Raw genomic sequence first — 17498 nt, 5'->3', positions numbered from 1 at the left:
TCTACAGATTGCACATAAAAAATTTCTTCCCGTTTGAGCCATTTTATTTTGTCAACTGACTTTAATATCTGATTTAAGGAAGAAAGGGAAATGTGTATCAGGGCTTCTCAACTAAGTGTTCACTGACTCCTTAAAAATTCTGCAATAGTAAAATGATTTACTGGACATTTGCTGATTATATTGCCTTGCAGTATCATGAATAGACTGCAGATTATTAAAAAAACCCCAACAACAATAACAAAACCCACAAAAACAAACAAAACCCCCAAACCAAACATGAACAAAAAGGCCCCCCAAAACCAAACCCCAAACAAACAAAAAATCCTAAAACAACTGTTATTCATAAAAAATATTCCATCTTATAATGCTGGAGAGAATTGAAGCAGCCTTATGGGCATTTTGTGGGATTGGAAGACACACAGAGAGTGTCCAGATTACTGAACTTCTCTAAGGTGGATATAACTTTCCTTCTTACACTAGTGAGCTCTTATTGGAAAGAGGTTTAAGTGTGGATAAATGACAGCAGCTACCAGAGGGTAGCTTGTTTACCTGGATTCAATGAACAGAAAGCAAATTGAGAACAACTTAATACCAAACACTTTATTACTTACGCTTGTTATTTACAGTATTTACATATTGCACGTTTGCTGGAATGTTTTATACATTTATTATATAAAGTAAATTAACGGCAGCTTGTGTTTGTGTACAAAATCCATGCTCCACTGTCCCAAAAAGTATGTCTACTTGGAATTACGTTCCTGTTTGTCATGCAGTTTGTACTCCCAGGGTACAATGTGACCCTAATGCAAGTCTGTTTTAACCAAACTTTTAAAAAAATTGTATAAGCATGAAGGGTGTCAAGTGACCACAACTACCGTGGAGCAGATCTTTAGTAGTTCTAGATATACAAACAAACATTCCTTAAAATTTTAGAATTAAGCAACAGAACATCAATTTTCTTGGTGAAATATTTGTGTTTACATAATTTTTGGCAGCATTACACATCAATTGTAAAGTGTGTTTTAAAGTATGGAGCATTAAGTACTACTGGCAGTTATGCTACTGTAAAGAATGTCAATCTGCAAACTTGATGGCATACAAAATGCATGTTAAAAGAATTATGGGAAGTAGTCTGTCAATCTGCAAAAATAAATCTCTTGTTCACAATGGAATTTGCTAAAAGGTAGTAAGTTCTATTTCCCTGTTGGTTTCCAAGGCACTTCTCTTGGTTCTTGGTGTTTCTTGTCATGGTAATAATATCTGGTGGATTAAAAGAAAGAAGAAAATTGCCTTTCACTATTTTTATATTCACATAGATGTGTTTGAAAATGTGTTTATCATGCTGAAAATAGTATATAAAACTGGAGAATTCCATAATAACTTTTGAAAGATCCAGTAGTGCATTTCTGATTTAGCTCAGTTTGTATCAACCTGACTGTTAAATTAATGCTTTGTTAATCGAGGCTGAAATTTTGGAAAGCGTCCCTTTTTGTGATGGTTCATTTTAGGTAGACAGATTAGGAAAATCCAGTTCTACCTTTCAAAATGTGCTCATAGTTAAGTCTGGCCTGTTCTAATGACTGCAGCTGTGAAGTCAAAAAGTGAATAAACCTCAGGAATAGCATTAACAGATTGCAAAATTCTGTCTAGATGCCTTGGTGTCAGTCAGTTGTTGCTAGGATCTCGAAAGGATTTGATATATCATTGGGCCCATTTGTGAAGAAACTTGGAATCATATAAACAAGAAACAAATAGAAGTAACTTTCCGAGATTTGATCATATAAATATAGCTCCTGGAACATGCAAACACTGAGGCAGCACAAACTGAGCAGGAGCTGCAGTGGTTCAATTTGCTGGTGGTTCTAGTAATTCTTCCCAGAATAGTTTCTTGGAATGAAATCAAAATCATTTCTATGATACTGATATCAAAATCACTGATACAAAATGACAGGTTTCCACATTGCATATGTATGTATATTGTCTATACTCTAGAAATGTTGATTCAGAGGTTGAGCAGTGAAGGTTTTCAGACCCCTGTTCCCCCACACCTTTAAACCATTCTAAGAAAATGTTGTGTAACTGAGTATACATATCTAGAAGTCCATCCTCTCTCCAGTAACTTCTGAGTTTGTTTTCTGCAACCAGATTTTCTAGATGGGTGACCACTGAATGCTACAAGTCTGTCCACCCAGTTTCATGTCCTTCCAAGCCTGTTATTGTTCTTTTTTAGAAGTAAAAAATGTATGATGTCTTTTTAATCAGCAGGAACTACACAGTCAAAAGACATTGCTCTTACATGCAAACAGATTCAGATGAAGCTTGTGTGTCTCATAGCCATCAAAAGTCCACGTGGGAGATAAAAACCAGTGGTACTCTGATGCTAGAGTTCTGCTGATGACATTTTTCACAGTTAAAGGTTTCATATTGTCTGTCTGAATGTAGGTAACTCTCCTTCCCATGATCAGTGTGAAGTCTCTGATACTCTTAAGTTTCTCTACATATTCTACTGCTTAAGCATAATTCATAATAGAATCATTTGGATGCAAAGTCAGTTGGACTTGACATAATCCACTGGAAATCAAGCTATTGGTGCATACAGAAATACTTGTTAGTAGTATTTAAACATTTAGTTTTGCAATTTTTGAAAGCTGTTAGGAAATGTAATAATGTTACAGAACAGCTTAATGTAATTAAGGGTTTTTCTCTGGCTTTGCAGATAGGACAATGACTTTTTTTTTTCTAATATCTTTCCTTAGAGTGGAAGCTGATGTAAATTTTTCTTGTCTTGCATTGTCATCTAGCTTATTTTCTGTATATATGGTCCTCCTGTACCCTATTTAGGCTATGATGTTTAAAAGTGATGTTTAAAAGAAATTAACATGCTTTTGGTTTGATCAGTGTGTGGTACAACTGACAAGTTAAACACTGAAAATGTAATAAATAGTTTTTTTTCATTACTAATGGGAATATGCAGCTCACTGAGGGTGAAAAACAGTGGATAGGATGCTTATACAGACCTGCTTTTGTATGGGTATCTGATCAAAAGCTCTGGATCTTAGATTCCCAGTGCTCAGGTAACTTAAGTTTTCTAAACTCCTGGCATTTTCAGAGACCCTTGAAAAGGCCTCAGATTTTTAGCATTGATAAATCTGCTGTATTTTCTTTTAAATTTTTATTTCACATCATATGGATCAGTCTAGGAAAATTAGACTGGAATTTAGCTGAAGGGTGATGGGTAGTCTTAGTGGAGTTCCTGAACACGATTTGACTACAGCATCTGTTGAGAACATAGGTAACTATACAATTTCTCTCCCCTCTTTAACTCAATTTTTAGTTCTCCTTTGCTAATGCAAGGAAAAATAAACACAAAAGCCCCCAACCAAACCAACCAACCAAACCATGCAATTGTTCCAATTTTTAAAAGCACAAATGAAAGCTAGTGTAAAGGCATATTACAGCTTTCCAGATTTGCTTCTGGTTATTATCTGTGCATGATGATAAACTTGGTAAGAAAAAGCTAATCTGTATGAGAAGAATTTACTGGTTTAAAGATCAATACAAATCTTAAAATACTGTGCCAGTAGGATTTTGTAGCAAAACTTCCATGTGCTTACATCAAAAAATTCTTTCCTCAAGTGTGCACACCCAGGTGGAAGTCTGTGATGTAATCAGAGATCCATGCAATGAAGACGATAAAGCTCTTAATGTTCCATCTGGTGTTAGCCACAGACATCCCATAGTAAGCAAAACTACAAATTGCTGCTTAATAAAGTTGGACTATGCCACACTAGTAACTTACACTGGCTGCCTATTTAATGCAAAGCAGTAGTTCTGATAAAAGTCTTCAGTTAGTTACCTTGGAAACTACTTCCTGGCACCAGACACAGAGGTGACTGAACATGCCCTGAGAAGCTGTATGTGATGGATCAAGCTGTATATTCTAGAAAAAGAGGGTCTGCCTTCACTGAATAATACACAACCCCCTCATCTTAATTTCGCCTTCACTTTTATGAAAGCGTGTTACATTTCTTGAATGCACTCGATGTTACTCTGAATAAGAAACAGTGTAAGAGAGAAAGCAATGTGTTGTTTCCATTGTAACAAAACACTTGAAGCCAAATTTAAGTACCCAAATATTAACTTGGTTTAAGAACACTTTGAAAAATGGTGTATAGGAATGGGATATTCAGTGGGGTATTCTAGTTTTCATGTATGTGAAGTTTCCAACTTTAACTTGTATTTTCAGCATTTTTCATGTACATTACTACTATGGACAATACATCTTAAGGAGTTTACACAGATTTTTCTGAGTTCCAAAGGAACTTTCAGTTATCAGTGGGCTTTAGCTTATTAGGAATTTTATAAAGAATGTTAGACCTTCGTATGTACAAATATTAATTTTTTGTATCTGCTTCTTAAGGAAGGAAGCAACTAATAGATTTTTTCATACCCTTTTTATAGTATATAAAACCTCACTTTCTCTGCTTAGCCCAAGTTTCCTACTACTTACACCAGTCTTGTATTTATTAGTGCAAAAGTGTTTGTCATTAGTTTTACTTTGTTTATTTGAAATAACTGTAGACGCTTTTATAAAGGTAAAAAACCCCATAAAACTTGTCTGTATAGAAATAGAAGAAATCTTCAAAACAGAAGGATGTAATAATATGTGATTAATGCAGTCCTTAGTTTTTTAACTAGTACTCACGGTACGAGGAGGTTTTCAACATATATTATGAGATCAGTATTGGGCTCTAGCAAACACTTAAAGAACAGCTAATGGAAAAGGGAACGCACCAACAGTAACACCTGCAGTTTTCAAACAAAAGCAGTAAAATCTGTATGACTGTACCCAAAGTGGCTCTGACAGATGCTGTCAAAAGGGACAGATTTTCAGATTCATCACTGTCTGTCACAGGAAATACTCAGGATCTGAATTGGGAACTTTATTTAGGTGAAGACTTAAGAAATTTTGTTCCTGACATTTCTTACCTACTGCAGATAGGGACAACATTACAGTTGTAGGATGTATCTGCATAGGGTGGAGCAAAGCAACCATGGAATATGGGAAATCCTAGGAAGCTGACTGAAGAACAGAGCAAAAAAGAGCATCAAGGACAGGACTCTTAGCATAGCTGTGTTGACCACAAGAAGAGGTTACAGAATAAAATTAATCAGAGATGATGCTGGTGGCAGCCAAGGAATATGGCCTGGGTTGCTGATTGGGAAAAAAAAAAAGGACTACTGAGTGATGTGGTAATACAAATCTGTTGCTCTGGCTTCACTTATGCAATCTCAACAAGTTGAAGGGCCGTTACTGGCTCCCTGCATTGCTCATATCTGTGGGACAGGCAGAATGGGAACATACACTAAAAAAACAAGAGAAGATGGAGCCCAGTTACATATGTGTAGGGGAAATGAGAAAAAGTGAAGGCTCCATAAGACACGTTGTACCACAAACACACATATGGGCCCACTCAGGTATGTGTTGTGACAGTCACAGATGTCCAATTCCTGTTTTCACATCTTATTTTCTTGTTTGATCTTAGCTCAGAGTTTCAATGTCTTGTGTGCTTTAAAGCTGTGATAGTCCAAAATGCATTTAGTGTAGAAAGGAAAACAAATCTATTTTTTTTTCCTTTAATTTGATCTCTAAACGGATAGATGTCCACAGACCTGAAAAATCTACCAAAACTACCAGTTTGCCAGGGTAATAGTCCATCTGTAGCCCAGCCCACTTAAAAGCCTCCAATGAAATGAAAATCAGATAATGAGAAAAACAGGAAACCTAATTTGCTTCACGCAAATTGAACTGATGCAGTAGAAAAGCTCTGAGGAGAAAAGATGCTTAATCTTATGGAGACATTTATGAATCTCAAAGCATATGTGTTAGAGAATAGTCTGTCTTCCTACTAACAGAGGTTGCTTAACAATTCTACCACTACTGATTTGTGTCTATGTGGAGAATAACAGAAGTGTTGTTGTTATTGACATTGCAACATGCCTGCTAGTTGAGCAAAGGTGTTTTTTGAGAGATGGACATTTTTAAATAGACTCCCAGCTTGAGATGTGAATTACTTTAGTTCCTGTTCCTACATATTACAAGTTTATGTTTACATGACGGGATGTTAAGATACAGATAAAACTTTTTAAAGAAAGGGAGAAAAGAATTTCCTACTCTGATGTATCCGCTTATTGGTAATAATATTGACCTATTTGCAAAGTTAAACAAATTATATCTCATATATCCACAGTGGATAGAGAGAATCGCTTGTAACAACCTTTTATGAAATTGAATAGCTCCATGATGTTTTCCTGCAGTCATCTTTTCTTTAGACTAAATAATCCCAATTCCTTTAGCTGTTCTCTTAAACTTTTTCTAGGCTTTTGGTGATCCACACTGCTCTTCTTTGGACTATTTTAAGAAGCACCCATATGTCTTCAAGTGTGGTGCCCTTAACTAAATACAGTATTCCAGAAACAGTGATTATTTCAGATGTTTCATAAACAATTATTTTATTTATAAATTCCAGTATGTTGTTTGACTTTTGTCAAGTGTGACATGGTTGACTTGTTTAGTTTGTGATCCACTACAACCCCTATGTTTTTGACAAAACTATCTGTCTATTCACAAAATGCCGTGGATTCTGGCATTCTGGTAATTCTGAAGCTGAATACTCCTACATGACTTCATAATTCTGCTCTTTAAATTTTATCCTTGTTTTAAACTATTCAAGCTTATTTTCTAAGATTATTTTTAATTTCAAGATTGTACTGTATCATGGTTGCTTCTCCTACACTACTCTAATCCTTAAATATAGTATTCTATTACCCAAGTTATTAATGAAAGTATTGAACAATATCACACCCATAATGAAGCTGTGTGACGCTGCTCAATACATTTTTCCAGTTTTGACAGTGAAACACTAATAACTTACTTGTGTATCTTTTTCCAGTCATTTTTACATTTATCTTGATTACATTTCCCTAGCTTGCTTCTGAGAATGCCATGCAGAACAGTGTCAATGCTTTTAAAAAAAAAATTAAAATGTTTAATATTTATTATTTTTTCTCATTAATTCTCTCCACCGTAGAGTTAAAATATCTTGGTTTGACAGCATTCGTTACTGACAAGTCCACATGGTCATTATTTATGCCTTTGTCCAAGGTCACATTTTTGTCTCAGGTAAAGGTTGAGGACAGAATGTGAATTAGTCCTTTTGTATTCTTTTGTGACAGTTTCCTAAAAATACAGATCGTTTGGAGGTACATTTTGGATCGGTTGGTTGGCTTTTTATTTTGGTGCATGATGAAATTTCCCAAGTATTTGTGGGAAGTAGGTACATGTAGGCAAAAAAGGAGGGAATTAACCCATAGACATGAGAGGTGAACACAATGAAATCCCAGGAAATCCAAGTAGCTTGAAGTTAGTTTATCAATGCTACTAATAATACGTTTTAATTGAATATAAAAGCACCTGCAGCCTATCTATGTTTATAAAGCTTTCATGTGTATAGCTATGTATATATTAACTCAGACTAAAAGAGTACACCATAGATGTACAGCTGCACACATAAAAGGGTGGCTGCTGCTCCTGATACAGGCAATTGTGTACTGAGTCAACTCTTGAAAAATAATCCACAGCTGTAGAGTTTTGTTCTATAACAACAAATCACTATCTGCTAACTGTATGCTGCTATAAATAATTCACAGATGATGCACATGGACTTTTATGTAATGACTTCCAGCAGGGGGTACCCTTTCCTTGATGCCAAAATTTGCCAGATTAAGCCAGTTACTTTAAGTTGTGTGAGAGGAGAATACCTTAGCTAAAGGACACTTGTTATTATACGCCCATGAATTCTCATGTATGAAGCCCAACATCCTCTGCTTTGCTATGCAGTGGAATGTCATTACTGCTAAGAAAAAGCTTACCTTTATCCTTCCATGCACATTGGGCTTACTGCCAACCGAGTAAGAAGCCTGGCACATCTTTTATAGTCTGTAATGAAAAAAGAGCATAAATAGATTACCAAAGTAACCAATTTTGCCTTTAAAAATCAACATTGATATCAATGTCAAATTAGTGTTGTAATAAAGTTTAATGAATACCTTCGTTTGCAACAGAATAAAAGTCAACTCCTTAGACTTAGAAATGCAGTGTGTAAAAACTATGTAACTGAAAGCCATGTCTAATGGCACATTAACTGTGCAACTGACTTTTGCATATGTTCCATCTGTAAACAAATAGCATGAATGTGCTTGGAGGCTCTCCAAGTGTTTGTATGTATGAAAATGTATATATCTATGTCTGTGCTTACATGCAGGATCTAAACATGTGACTCTAGTATCTCCATACTAGAGGAGAAAAAAAAGCTCATCCAGCTTTGAAATCCAGCCCTCAACGAGCAAGGCTATCAACTTAATATTAAGTAATGCCATTCTCCAATAGATTTTCTTCAAATTAGACAAATAACATCTAGTCATAGGAATGTTAAGTCCAGCCCAAGTATGTGACCACATCACAAACATTCATAACTGTATCAAGTTTCATCTTAAAGCTAGTAAAACTGTTTTTTCCGTAGTATTCCTATTGTTAGTTGTTCATATTTTAGGTACCTTTTTCTTTTTGATGCATTCGTAATAAGGGACAGAACCAATGCAAAACTAAAAAAATAATCAAAAGGGTTTTTTCTTCATTAACATGACAAACTGAAAGCAAGTATTGTGAAAGCTGGTTATGGACAGACAGAAAAGTAAATTACTTTTCAGGTGTCAGTGCTATTACAGTGTACAAAGTACTAGAAAGTATGCCAACAAAATTCTTTTGTACTGGCTACCACCATGTTGCAGCCTCATAGATGCTTTTAATTTCTTTGTTGTTTAGCCTTTGAATTTCTACACAGAATGAACAGTATTATTTGAAGTCAGAATATTATCAAAAAGTAACATCATTCTGTGCATGAAGAATTAAAGTAGGCTGTCTATGTCATTTTCCTAGAAGACAGTTACTTCAAAAGATGCTAGTCAGTCCAGTCCAGTAACTGATGCTGATTTTCCTTAGGCATTATTTCATTAATGAGTAACTACATCTAATGTTTCCTAGAGATGCAATGTTAACAATCTCTAACTCACAGCATAGTTATGCTATAATTGCCATTCATACAAATTATCCTCCATTATCCAGACATGATATTGGTGGGTATGTCACTTGTCAGAAGGAAAAGGCCAATTTAGACTTTAAGACCAACTAGTTCATAGCTTCACAGCTTGGAGCTGTGCTGAGCCAAATGATGTTTGTATTGTGATCCTTATGAAAAAGGTAATATGACCATTTGCTTGTTCAAAACAGACAAGTTATGAACAACTTATATCTCTACCCATATAAACAGAATGTGATCTGGCTAGCTATCATCTATAAATCCCTATCTTTCCAAGGCATTCCTAATCTGAAGCCTTACAAACAGGGAAAAAGTCCACAATTCTTACCAAATATGCCTTTAAAGTATATTGGGCTGAAATATTTATTAATACTTGAAACTTGGAATCTGTAACTCTTGTTTCTATTCCCAGCTCTGCTACTGACCCAACTGGTTGACCTCAGACAAGTAAAATAAAGTGTGCTTCCATTCTGAAAAGGCTGTACGAAAATAGCATCTGCTTACTCAACAGGTCCACCTCAGTATGAATCTAGAGTCACATCTACTGACTGATAAATGTCAGTGTTTGATTTGATTGTCTCTGTGCTGCCAACAGTGAAGAGATATCATAAACTGCATTTTCTTATTTGTGTCCACCAGCACTTTTTTTTTTTCCCTAAGCCTTAGGAAATTATATTTTTGTAATTCACTGAACACAAGTGTTGCAAAGATTCATTGTCAACATCACTGATAGACTGGTAGCTGAATAGTCAAAATAGAAAATGTCTATAAAATATGTTCTAGATAAATAATCAATGAAAAGGAAATAATCCCACCTGGATTTCTGATCCTATATTGAATTTGCAGCACTAGAAAGTAAATATGAGATGTTTCTGAGAGGAGTCATGTTCCTGTGAAAAGCAAACACTTGATTTGGAACCCAGGAGTCATATACTTCAGTACCTAAGGACACAGTGTTTACAGCCATTGTACACAATGTATTTGCAGTGAAAAGGTTTTGTTTCCGTTTTCCTCTCTGTAATGCTGATGCTGTCCTAGCAATACTGTAAAGAATACTCAGTATATTTTAGAGCACTCAAAACTCTTCATTGCAAGGAATGAGTTCTGACATTGTATCACTACTGGTACCTGATAGAGCTATTAAATTTGAGTTGCCTTTTGTTTTAAGGAAGTTTCTCGTTTTGTCACTTACATGCTGGGATGGTGCAGTCCCTTGTATTGTGATAAAGCCGATGAAAATGTTTACTACATTTTGGGCTAAAGTAGAGTGGACCTGAAATATAAAGCAATAATAAGTTATGAATTAGCACAGGTCACAGAATGAGTAGTGCAGCTTACAGTATGTACTTGAAATGATGGATACCAATGCAAAATTAAAACATACCTGTTAAATGCTTTAAGAACTTGTCTTTCATCCTCAGATCTCTGGGAACTATTTCTGTTGGACAGAAAAAAGAATAGTCACTCTGCGCTGGAACTCTGCTTGCCAAGCATAGTATGAGGACAGGGAATATTCTGTCTAGCAAACATCACCACTATGTCTTGACAGGTACACAGAAGTCAAAAGCCCTTTGCATACAGTAGGCCACATTTCAAGCACTTGTTTTACATAGAAACCCCTGTAAAATGCTCTATGAAACACATTGTGATGATGAAACAATGTCTGTCAGATGTGTAGTCATTAATGATGATGGTTATTAACTAAGAGTCAGATTTTAGCTCTCTATGAATTATATTATCAAGTTGACCTAGATTTAAATTCTTCAAGAAATTTTAGTTCATGGTTGCTCAGAAATAGCGTATTACACTAGTGGTAAAGACCCAAAGATAAACTCAAGTTTGGGGTTGTGTCTTCTAATTCTCTTATGCAAATGTGTCCACTATTCTATCACAGGTATGTTTGTACAAGCACTCTTCTGCTGTAATCATGGAACTGGATTGATCTACTTACAGGAATCTTTTTTTTCCTTCCCCTTTAGCAGTAAATAAAATTCACAGGAAATGATTCCAAGCAAATTGCTCTCTTCTGGCTCCCTGTGTTTGTGGTTTACCGCCTTGCGTTTTCTGTTCAGCAGATGGCAAAATGAAACTGGTTTACTGAAATCCATTTTAGCCCTAACCCTCACTTGTGACTTCCTGATTTACGGCTATCTTTGATTGCTTTCCGTTACAAACTCTATGCTGATAGCTTAGTGCTGATTGTGTATGATACACTACATGGTGCTTTATTTATTTGACCATAACTGCCTGAGCAGCCTTTTTCACTCCCCTGGCACCTCTTATCAGATATAAAGTGAGAGAGCATTTCCATCCAGATCTGATTCACTTGTGAGGTTAGACACTTCTCGAAAGTCATTCTTCATTTACTTCTAACTTTAGTCAGTGTAAGTAAAATTGACCTTATCCAATTTGACCTAATTATGTCATGAAGAGCATTAAAAACACACATGCTTCACTCAGAAATTTCCCATGGGACCAACTCACTGGGAAAGTGATGCCAAAACTGAAATGAAAGAGTCTTAACTAGTAGTTCCTTTTCAGTTGCTGGGAATAACTCCATTATAATAACAGAATGAAAAATCCTGCCTAGGAGTCAGTAACAACACTACCAACTAATCTGCTCTGAAGCAGGTTTATTAATCAAATAGATAACTGTTCAGCACAAGCCAGATGTTTCACACCAATATGCTGATGTAGGGTGACCAAAAACTATGCCCATGTTCCAAGGTGAGATTTAGAGTTGTGCAGATCAGGGTTCCCTGCTTAGTCTGGCCTCTTTGACTTTTTAACATTTATAAAACAAAATGTTCTCCCCGTGATGATCTTAAGCGGAACAAAATTGTCTTCTTTTGTACATTCATTAATCATCCAGATGGAGAAGCAACATTTTCATGACAACCACCAATAAATGCAAATCACAAGGATATTTGAATATGAATGAGAATGAAGAAAAGGTACAATGAAGTTTTATGAGATCAATAAAGACAAAATAAATAGCACACAAACAAAATGAAAGCCATGTTGGGAAAAGGTGAGTAGGCATTTGCTGGAAAATACTCAGTCACTTTCAGTAGGAGGGGTAAGATGAGCAGCAGTAATGCTGTAAGGGCTTGGGAGTGACAGGGAACAGTAAATTAGACATGGCAGCAGGAGAAGCCAAATCAATTTTCAACTGGATGCACAGAGGCACATCATGGAACTGAGCAGTAACTATCCATCACTGTGTGACTGGTATGACTACTTCTGGACTGCTCTATGCAACCTGAACATCTTACAAACAAACCTGGGCTTTCACTGGAGGTTAGAGAAGAGTCAGTTAAATGAAGAGTCAGTTAAATGAACAGAACTATGACTGCAGGAGTTTCCCAGATTGGTCACAGCCTCTACAGTGGCAGAGGAGTACTGGGTCAGTTCCCTAGTATATTAAAGGTGCTACCTCTGGAGTACAAAAGGAATGAACAAGCAGGGCGAAAAGTTCAATGAAGCTGAGCTTCAGGAAAGACTTCTAGACGTGGGGTCTTTAAGGACATACTATAGTCCTGCAAGGGAATTCTTGCTAGGGTCATTTCCAAGAAACATTTAAACCAAGCACATTATAAGTGGTAACCTTCCAGGAAAAAGAGCGTTTTCATCCCTTGTTTCTTTGAGCTCATCTCATTTCAGTCTTTTCCCTTATTAATAGGTTTCGTTCAAAGCCACAGGAAGTTGGACTTTCAGTTGAGTAAATTATTGAGAGAGTAAAAGACTCTGAGATGTGACTGGAGGTTTTCTATTCTGAATTTTCCATCTGTGTCTGTTTCTGATACCAAAGGGGACCTGCAGTATTTTGAGCGGTGAATTCTTGATATAAAATTAGTAACCTGATATGCTGTCTCATTCACTAAGGCACTCTAGAGAAAAAGATCTCCTATGTCATGGACTGTGACTTACCAACTCTCTGCTCATCCTGGTATCCTCCGTAGTCAGCCACTTCCCTTCGATCCAAGTTATAGTCATGCTTGGAGAAGTACTGCACCCCACTTTCCTTCTCCAGGTGGTACTTTTTCAGTTCCTGAATGATCTCCATGATCAGATTTAAGAGACTTTGCTTGTCCTTCAAATCTGTGGAGTCAGTTTTCTCTTTGCAATATCCTGCTGAGAGCATTAAGAGTACCAGCCCCAGCAGCCCAGGAGACCTCAGTCCACTCATTGCAGTCCGACCTGAAGAGTGCACGAGGGGATGAAGAGGAAGGATCCGCTACTGTGGAAGGCCGCCTGTTTCACTGGAAGAGAAAATCGGGGGGTGGGTCGAAGGTGGGGAGAGTCGTGGGGATGAAACAGGAAACATTACAGGAGGAGAGAGCGGAGACCACTCCGCAGGTTACACAAGGCAGGGGCGCAGACCGCTCCGGCAGCCCCGCGCCTGGCCGCGGGGGGCTGGCGGGGCGGAGCAGGGCGGGGGGTCCGCTGCTGCCGCTGCTGCCCGCAGCGCCCGCCCCGCAGGCAGAGCCGCCCCAGCGCCCGCCCGGCCTCCCGCAGCCGAGCCCCCCGGGAGGGCGGGTGCACAGCCTCGCAGCGGGGACGGGCGGGGGTGCCCGGCGGGACCCCTCGCCCCGCGAAGCAGATCGGCGGTCCGCCCCGCCTCTCCCCGCCCCGCCCGCGGCCGCGGAGTGGAGCAGCGCGGGCGAGGGGCGACAACTTTTCCCGAAGTTTGTGCCGGCGAGCCGCGGCAGCTGCGCACCGAGGCGGGTCCCCACCCTCGCTGCGGGGCTCGGCGCCCGGGCTGAGCGCAGGAGCGGCGGGACAGGCGGTGCGCGGCTGGGGGGCAGCCGTCCGGGCGCAGGGAGCGGCAGCGCCAGCCTCCCCTTTCTCTGTCCCTTTTCCCGGCTCGGGGAAGGAACGCGGGCGGCCGCGGGGAGCAGCCCGGAGCGGCGGCCAGCGGCATCCCCGGAGCCGCTCTCCTTCGGACGGCTGAGCGCCCCGCGCACACACCGCCCCGCGCTCCCGCGGTGGCTCTGCCCCGCCAACTCCGGCGGGGCCGCTCCTGCCTGCGGGCTGTCACCGGCCCCGCCGAAGCAGGGCGGGAGGGGTGCGGGCGTGGGGAGGGAGACGGAGGGGAAGGAGGTTGCTGGCCCTCTCCGGCTGCTTTACCTGTCTCTCCGTCCCAGAAGCCGAGGTGTCTTCCCCCCGGGAGCCGCTCCCCGGACGGCAGCAGCCCGCAAGTGGTGGGGAGTCCAAGTATTCCGCGGCTGGCCCGCCCGCCCCCCTCCCGTCCCTGCGCTCCCGTTGTATCCACAAACTACTCCATCGCCGCCAGCCCCAGCGCAGCCGCTTATATAGGCTATAGGATGGACATGAGACGGCAGATAGTATCGACTTGGAAGTGGGTGGAAAACAATAAAAGTCCACTTGGCAACCTCGGGAGCGTCGCTGCTCGCACAAGCCCCCCCTTCCCGCCCTCTCTCTCCTCCCGCCCCGGTCCCCCCCGTCCCTCCCCCTGCTCGGCTCTCCCGGGCAGGGCTCAGTCACTCCTTCGCCTCTCTCCGACGTAAGGAGACGGTCCCAAGTGTGTGTGTGAAGTGGGAGGGGGCGGCGGCGGGAAGATGGGGACGGGGGGGGCGCCTCGCCTGAGCCTTTAATTAGAAACGCGCTGAGGAGCCTCTGAAATATTGATGTCCCTGGCGCAGCTCCCGTCAGGCAGGTCCCCGGCCCGCGGCCGCAGCCCCGCGGGGGGCGAGCGGGGAAGCCTCCTGTTTACCGGGAACTCCGAGCCCGGCTGCGGCGGGGAAGGGGAGGTGTTGGGGCGGGGGCGAGCTGGAGAAGGGGAAGGCTATTTCTGCTCGCGCTGGCCGGGAAGCCCGCGGAGAGGTGGCTGGAGCCGATCTGGGTGGAAGGAGTGAACGGGCGTGCCGCCTCTCTCGCCGATTCTTGGCACGGGCGGTCCCGGGTGGCCAGGCGGCTTCCTGGGCTCCCGGCGCGGCGCTGCTTGGAAGCGCTCACAGCGGGGCCGGGGGAGAAGGAGGAGGAGGAGGAGAGCGAAGGCACTACCACCGGCGGGAGCGCCCTGTCCGCTCCCGCAACCGCCGGCCCCTCGGTAGAGGTGACAAGCAAGCGGCGAGCGCTGAGCCCCGTCCTGCGAGACCCCTCCCCAGAACACACACTCGCGGCCGCCCTTCCCGCGGAGCCCCTCAGGGCGTGGTGGTGTTTGTGTGGGGGGAGCTGAAACACGATCCGGTTGAACTTTCCCTGTTTACTTTGATTGTGTGGATAAACCTCTCCCTTGGCAGCTGAAATGGGCAAACGCGGAGCTGGACCGCGTGTTGGGCGCGCTTCCCAAGCCCCGGGAGGCGGTGGACGGGAGCGGGCGGCGCTTGGGGCTGGGGCCGCCCGCAGGTACCGCGCCGGTCCCCTCAGGCAGCGGCCACAGCGGCCCCCAGCGGCCCCAACCCGCCCGAGCGCGTCGCGGCCGCCGCCAGGCGGCGCTGGGGGTCCCGCCGTGAGGGACGGACGGGCTGGGTCGGGAGGGACCCCAAAGACCATCCAGTTCCAACCCCCCCGCCCTGGGCAGGAACGCCTTCCGCCAGACCACGTTGCTCCAAGCCCCGTCTAACCTGCCCTTGAACATTTCCAGAGACGGGGCATTCACAGCTTCGCCTACTGTATGTGTCTTAACTGCATGCAGTTGTGTTCCCCAACTGGTTTATTATTTTTACCTGTATTAATCGATTTATCTTCAAAAACGGCATACAAATGGCACATATGTCTGTTACTACAAAAATCTCAGCCCATGCTGTCACAGTGAAGGTACAAAACCATTAATAAAATACCTGGAAAAATACACACCACATGATGAAGAAAAAGACCCAGAGGCAAGACTGAGCAAGACAGCTTTGTCAAGAGTCCAGAATCCTACCTCCTCTTGGCTTCATGGTTTGTTTCCAGACAACTTAAGGCTCAGGGGAAAAAAGAAATTGAACAATCAGTTCAACAGTGAGAAAGAATGTCCCTTTGCATGACATAACTTGGTATGGCTGTATTTACATGTTAATAATTCCAAATATTGACACATTGGGGTCACCTACTGGGGACAGAGAAGATGGAAAACAAGCCAGGCAGTATACAACCTGATATTCTGTTCCTAAGATTACATTTCAAGTAGTGCTTCACCTGAAATAATCTCTTTGGGAAAAGGTAGATACAGCTGCAGAACTGAAAGAGGAATTCAACTAAACACCTGGATAGATTCTCCCCTTCCTTACAGCTGCAATTTCCGTGTTGTTTTTGGTCACCATCCCATAAGGAAGGAGCAGCCTGTGTTTTGAGTACACACCAATTCAAGTCAGGAATGTGAGGCTGCGCTTTTCCTAGTATGTTAGATATACCCAGACATGCCTGTCATGTCTGGCACAGAGACCAACTATCAAGGAACAACTGGCAAATTGTTAAATAATGTAGCTTTCTTCCTTTTGAAGAGACATTGGACTTTATAAGAAACTGCACTAATCCCTCTTACAAGGTAATTCCACCATGAGTACGGGAATGGGATAGCTGGAACTGGCCAAAGACACACCAAGAAAAAATTAACATTGTAAATAATTGAATTCCAATGCTCAGAAACATTCCATTTAAATTTACTAATACAGACATAGACTAAAAGTACAATGAAGATTTTAACTCAGAGATGAGATAGATGAACAGTCAGTTGTCTTTTTCTGCATGCAGAATCTGATGCAAGGGTTTATTCTGATTTGTTTACACTGAATTATATAAAGATATGTAATAGCTCCCATGTCTTCAATGGAGTTGATTGAAATTCCCACTGACAATTTTAGGATGGTAATTTAATATTCCAACAGGTTATATTTTCTTAAGTATGTTGTCTTAGGACTCCATCTAAGCTAACCATCTAGGTGATAACCACCTAAATGCTGTCAAGTTCCTACTCTGCAATATTTTGCCAAAACTGCAATCCTCAAGCCTTCCACGCACCCCTGGTGTGACTCTTGACGTTTCTAAAGTGAGTAGGTGCACAGTTTGCTGTGACCACGCACAGGTTCTTGGACTTCTTCCCTGGATACCGGGAAGTGCCTGACTCTTGTCAGTGCTTAGCAGCCAGGATGGTGAAGAAAGCATTCTTCCAGGATTTACAAGATGTAAGTTTTAATCCCTTCAGGCAGAGATGAAAGATGAACACACCTTCCCTGCCAGGATGAAAACCTGCTTGTCTTCCTTAAAAGAAGGTGGAGAGGGAGATATGAAATTCAGTCCCAAAAAGCAACATGTACCTGGGAGAGCAGATCACTAGCGGTACTGCTATGCAATTAGTATTTTGGCTTGTCCCAGAGGGGTAGTTTTAATTTA

General features: G+C 41.5%; 1 protein-coding gene across 2 annotated transcripts; it reads right to left on the bottom strand.

Moving 5' to 3' along the window:
* Positions 1-995: 995 nt before the first annotated feature.
* On the bottom strand, positions 996-15473 carry ALKAL2 (ALK and LTK ligand 2). 2 transcript variants are annotated; one of them, XM_027690375.1, is made up of 6 exons: positions 15392-15473; positions 13089-13420; positions 10543-10596; positions 10351-10431; positions 7933-7999; positions 996-1260 (listed from the first exon to the last, which is right to left on the bottom strand). In XM_027690375.1, the coding sequence occupies exons 2-5, from the start codon at positions 13345-13347 to the stop codon at positions 7935-7937; spliced, it is 459 nt and encodes a 152-aa protein (XP_027546176.1). In that variant the 5' UTR covers positions 13348-13420; positions 15392-15473; the 3' UTR covers positions 996-1260; positions 7933-7934. The 2 variants fall into 2 exon arrangements, with proteins under 2 accessions (XP_027546176.1, XP_027546175.1); XM_027690374.1 differs by lacking the exon at positions 15392-15473 and adding an exon at positions 14289-14562.
* Positions 15474-17498: the final 2025 nt, after the last annotated feature.

This window comes from Neopelma chrysocephalum, unplaced genomic scaffold (assembly GCF_003984885.1).
Source record: "Neopelma chrysocephalum unplaced genomic scaffold, ASM398488v2 Primary Assembly neopelma1_80b, whole genome shotgun sequence".
NCBI classification, from domain to species: Eukaryota; Metazoa; Chordata; class Aves; order Passeriformes; family Pipridae; genus Neopelma; species Neopelma chrysocephalum.
Note: the sequence above shows the minus strand (reverse complement) of the source record. Positions and strands in the feature narration are given on the sequence as shown.

Bases quoted from the DNA above. Each gene is read 5' to 3' on its own strand.
- ALKAL2 (XM_027690375.1), bottom strand. From the start codon at position 13,347: ATGAGTGGACTGAGGTCTCCTGGGCTGCTGGGGCTGGTACTCTTAATG. The intron at 10,432-10,542 runs GTATGTTTTAAT...TTTATATTTCAG, and splicing joins GTTCTTAAAGCATTTAACAG to GTCCACTCTACTTTAGCCCA. The intron at 8,000-10,350 runs GTAAGTGACAAA...TTTTCATTACAG, and splicing joins GGACTGCACCATCCCAGCAT to ACTATAAAAGATGTGCCAGG.